The sequence below is a fragment of the Polistes fuscatus genome, unplaced genomic scaffold (assembly GCF_010416935.1).
Source record: "Polistes fuscatus isolate 324 unplaced genomic scaffold, CU_Pfus_HIC Scaffold29, whole genome shotgun sequence".
In the NCBI taxonomy this organism is placed as follows: domain Eukaryota; kingdom Metazoa; phylum Arthropoda; class Insecta; order Hymenoptera; family Vespidae; genus Polistes; species Polistes fuscatus.
The window spans coordinates 173,805-177,820 of NW_025113106.1; the positions used below are offsets into that span (position 1 = coordinate 173,805).

General features: G+C 58.5%; 1 protein-coding gene across 1 annotated transcript; it reads right to left on the bottom strand.

Moving 5' to 3' along the window:
- Positions 1–333: 333 nt before the first annotated feature.
- On the bottom strand, positions 334–2,162 carry LOC122519052. The gene is made up of 2 exons (XM_043638215.1): positions 812–2,162; positions 334–431 (listed from the first exon to the last, which is right to left on the bottom strand). The coding sequence occupies exons 1-2, from the start codon at positions 2,160–2,162 to the stop codon at positions 334–336; spliced, it is 1,449 nt and encodes a 482-aa protein (XP_043494150.1).
- Positions 2,163–4,016: the final 1,854 nt, after the last annotated feature.

Sequence of the window (4,016 nt, forward strand, 5' to 3'; positions counted from 1 at the left end):
TTCGGAAGGATCCTCCCAATGGACCGAAGGATCCCCTGCACTCTAGGAATTAAGGCCTCGAAGTGGGGCCTAAATGTCATGTCTGCATCTAATACTATGCCCAGGTATTTCACGCTGGGCTTAACCGCAATACAAACCCCCCTGAGTCTGATCACAGGGGGGGGAGCAATCCTGCGTCTGCGGAAGGCAGAGGCAGGGAAGGCCATCGCCTCCGTTTTGTGCGGCGCCACTTTAAGGCCCAAACTCTCTATCTCATTTACTAGGACCTCGAGGTCCCTCTCGCACGCTAACATCGCACTAGCCGGGTCCCGCCCCGCTGACAGGAGGGCCGTGTCATCCGCATAGCAGACGACACGAGACCCCCCCGGCAGCGGGACACGGAGGACCCGGTCGTAGGCGATGTTCCACAGTGTGGGGCCCAGGACAGAACCCTGTGGGACCCCACACGTCACACTTACGCTATGTACAGTGAACTGTCCTCCTATAAAGGACAGGAGCCTATTCCTAAAATAGTCCTTAATAATATTAACTAGATGGGTGGGGAAGCCACACCTCGTCATGGAGTCAATAACGGTCATCCAGGGGAGCGAGTTAAACGCGTTGGCAATGTCCAACGACACTAGGACACCAACCCGTCCCTCACTCACGCACTCCTGTATATAACGTTTGACCTCCCCAACGGCCCCAAGGGTGGAATGGCCCACCCTGAAGCCATGTTGGCTCGGCGATAGTACACTTCTTAGTTCTAAAAACTCGCTCACCCTGGAGACGATCACTCTCTCGAATAACTTCCCCACCTCATCCAGCAGACATATGGGCCTGAATGAACCCGGTAAGATGTCCTCCCCAGTCCTCTTTCTTATGAGGACCAGCCTGGCCCTCTTCCAGCTCTCCGGGAACACGCCGTTCCTCAAGAGGTCAGAAAAGCAGCGAGCCGGTCCCCCGCTGCAGATGTCAGCAGCCCTTTTCACCACCAGTCCCGGCACACCATCAGGGCCTGGTGCCCTTCCAAGGCCAATCCTGGCAGCAGCCCTGCGCACCTCTTCCGGCAGCACCTCCACCCCAGCCAGGTCCCGCAGGTCTTCGTTCGGGGACACTGGTTGGCCGTCCCTCGGAAACAAGGTTTCGATGGTTGTGGCCAGCAGAGAGGGGTCCAGTGCCTCAGTAAGGGGGAGGAGACCTCGAGCTCTAAGCTTGTTCATCACAAGCTTATATGGCCTCCCCCAGGGATCTTCCTCGATGGTAGTGAGGAAGTCCCTCCAGGCCGAAGCCTTGGCCCTCCTGATAGCACGGACCAAACCCCTCTTGGCCTCCCTCCTGCTGTGAAGGCACTCCCCTATCCTGGCCAGGTCGCCGCTGCGTCGAGCCCTTTGAAGTCTTCTTCTCGAGAGCATTGCCTCCCTCCTAAGGGCTGCAATCTCCCGAGACCACCATGGCACCACACTCCCCCGGTTCACTCCTGTTCTGACCCGAGGCATACCAATGTCACATGCCCTGGTTAAGGAACAGTTCAGCCACCGCACTAAGTCTTCCCCACTGGCACCATTGTTCCGTGTCCAGTCGGCGGATACGAGGGCTGCGGCGAGCCTATCCTCGTCCACAGCCCTCGCATCCCACCTAGGAAAAATTCTCTCCCTAGAGCAAAGGCTTCGGAAGCCTGCAGCCTCACGCCTATAGTTGAATATTACATACAGGTGGTCCGAAAGGGACTCGGCCTCATCCACCCTCCAATCCGATAAGCGGACGATGGCTGTCGGAGATCCCCACGTAAGGTCTATAACGCTCGACCCTTGCGGCCGAACGCACGTGGGGTGGCCAACCTGGTTGCCCAGGCTTAGGTTCGACCTATTGGCCCACATGCAGAGCAACTCACCCCTTAGGTTACTTCTGCCTTCCGGATCCCAACTGTGGGACCGGGCATTAAAGTCTCCGGCAACCAACGCTGGAAGCGTGGGAAATGATCCTAAGAGCTCTTCGAGCTCATCAAGGAGTCTACAAAATTTACTGATATCCTCGCTGGGGGGAAAGTAGACAGAGACTACCAGCGAGTCCCCCCATTTAGCGGCCACAAAAAACAAACCCCTGCGCACTAGGCTGCAGGTTCCTCCGCCTTTGCTCACGAGAATCGGGCGAGGGGCGACCCCCCCAGGGATGAGAGCCATTTCTCATCCCCAGGGGGAACCCACCACGGTTCCGATATTATGGCGATGTCCGCCTCAACCTCCCTCATTCGCTGGCCCAGCAGATCCTGGGCCCTACGCGCATGGTTGAGGTTGACTTGGATCACCGCCATATTATTCTAAAATAATATTAAGACTGCATGGGGGCAGGAGCCGCCTGCTCAACCTCCATTGCATCGTTCACTGGACCCACACTAGGTCCCACACTCGGTCCCGCACTATTGTCGGCCGGTACATCACTCACTCGCACTGGCGCGACGTTTTTGTCCGCGACCACCAGTATCTGTTCCCTGCGTCTAATGGGAGGCACCAGTGGGCACTCCCAGGAACCCGCCCTGTGCGAGGTCTGGGGGCGACCCGCCTCCGCACAGACCGGACACTTGGGGCCGGCCCCACACTCGCGAGCGACGTGTCCCGGCTCACCACACCGGAAACAAACATCCGTTCTCGCGGAAGGTGCCGGGCAAAAGGCCGCAACGTGGCCCTTGCGAGACACCTGTGGCATCTCAGGGGCCTGGGTCGAACAGGGAAGACCCGCACTCTCCCCCACCCCACCAGAATGTTTCCTCTGTCTATAGCCGCCCGGGCAAGGGCCGTCGGTGCCACCACCGTGGCCTCGTAGCGGCCACCCCTGCCCGGTCGGATTTCCCCCATAGTAATTAGGTTCGGGTCAATGCCCGACCTCCCCTCCAACAACGCGCACCTAATCGCGGTGAGGGTGGTTGTTGGGTATAAACCCTCCAACCTGATGGGGGAGGTCCTCTGAGGCCTTAAAATTTTGGCCTCAGGGAGGACCCCCCTCATCGCCTCCGCGACCTTGTCCGCCCTCGCGTTAGCGTCCTTACCCCGGACCTCCCATATAAAGGAGCCCGTCAGGCCCCTCCTATACGAAAGTCCCTTAACACCAATGGTGTCCAGGTTGACACTACTTTCGAGTTTTTTAAGAGCCTCCAGGTAGGAGGCTCCTCCCTCGCAGGTCAAGGAGACTGCGGCGGTCTCCCTGGTCTCTTGGCTTGCTTTCTTCTTCTTTTTCTTCCTTTTCAGAGGATTCCCAGTGGGGGGGGCAACCTTCCCAGCACCTGGTTGTGTTAGCAAGGGCCCCCAGCAGGTATCACAGCCCTGCCCCTTCTTTTGACGACCGTAAACATCCCTGTCCGGAGCAGGAACCGGTGGTGTCGCAGTAGCCGTCGGAGGGGCAACCCGTTGCCTAGCTGCAACCTGTGCATACGTGCCACCTCCCTGCTTCATCCCTCTGATGTCCTCCTGGATGGCAACGACAGCCCTCGCCAGTTCCGTAAGGATCCTGGCCGTTGCCCCGCCATCCAGACTCCCCGCTACGTTCCTGGCCGCAGTCAGTCTCTCCTGGTTTCTGGTGTTTGGAGCAGCCGTATGGGTCCCACCCCCAGCATTGGGTCCAGGTGGGACGTTTGCTCCCCCTCCCGATTTCATCTTCTCCAGGACGCATCCTTTCTTTTTAAGTTCGCGTCTTAGGCGCGAACATTCCTCCTCCAGGTGCTTCAGCCTGGCGATTGGTGGCCCCTCGTCTCTGCCCGTAGTTGGTCCCGGGACCTCCCTAACATCGGGGCCACAGTTCGTGGCATTTCGAGCCTGTAACTCCCTGGCGATGTTTGCGATCTCCAGATGGCAGCTTTTCATCTGACCAGAGATCTCGCCCCTTTATATTGCCGCACAGCTTACGCCTGGTCGGCCTGCGGCATGATCCAACAGTTTCTGGATCAGAACCCCTGATTCCAGCTGACCGTGGACGGTCTGGATGGATTACGGCGTCCAGGTTGGTGAGGTCGATAACCTCCTCCTCGGACGACGAGGAGTAGG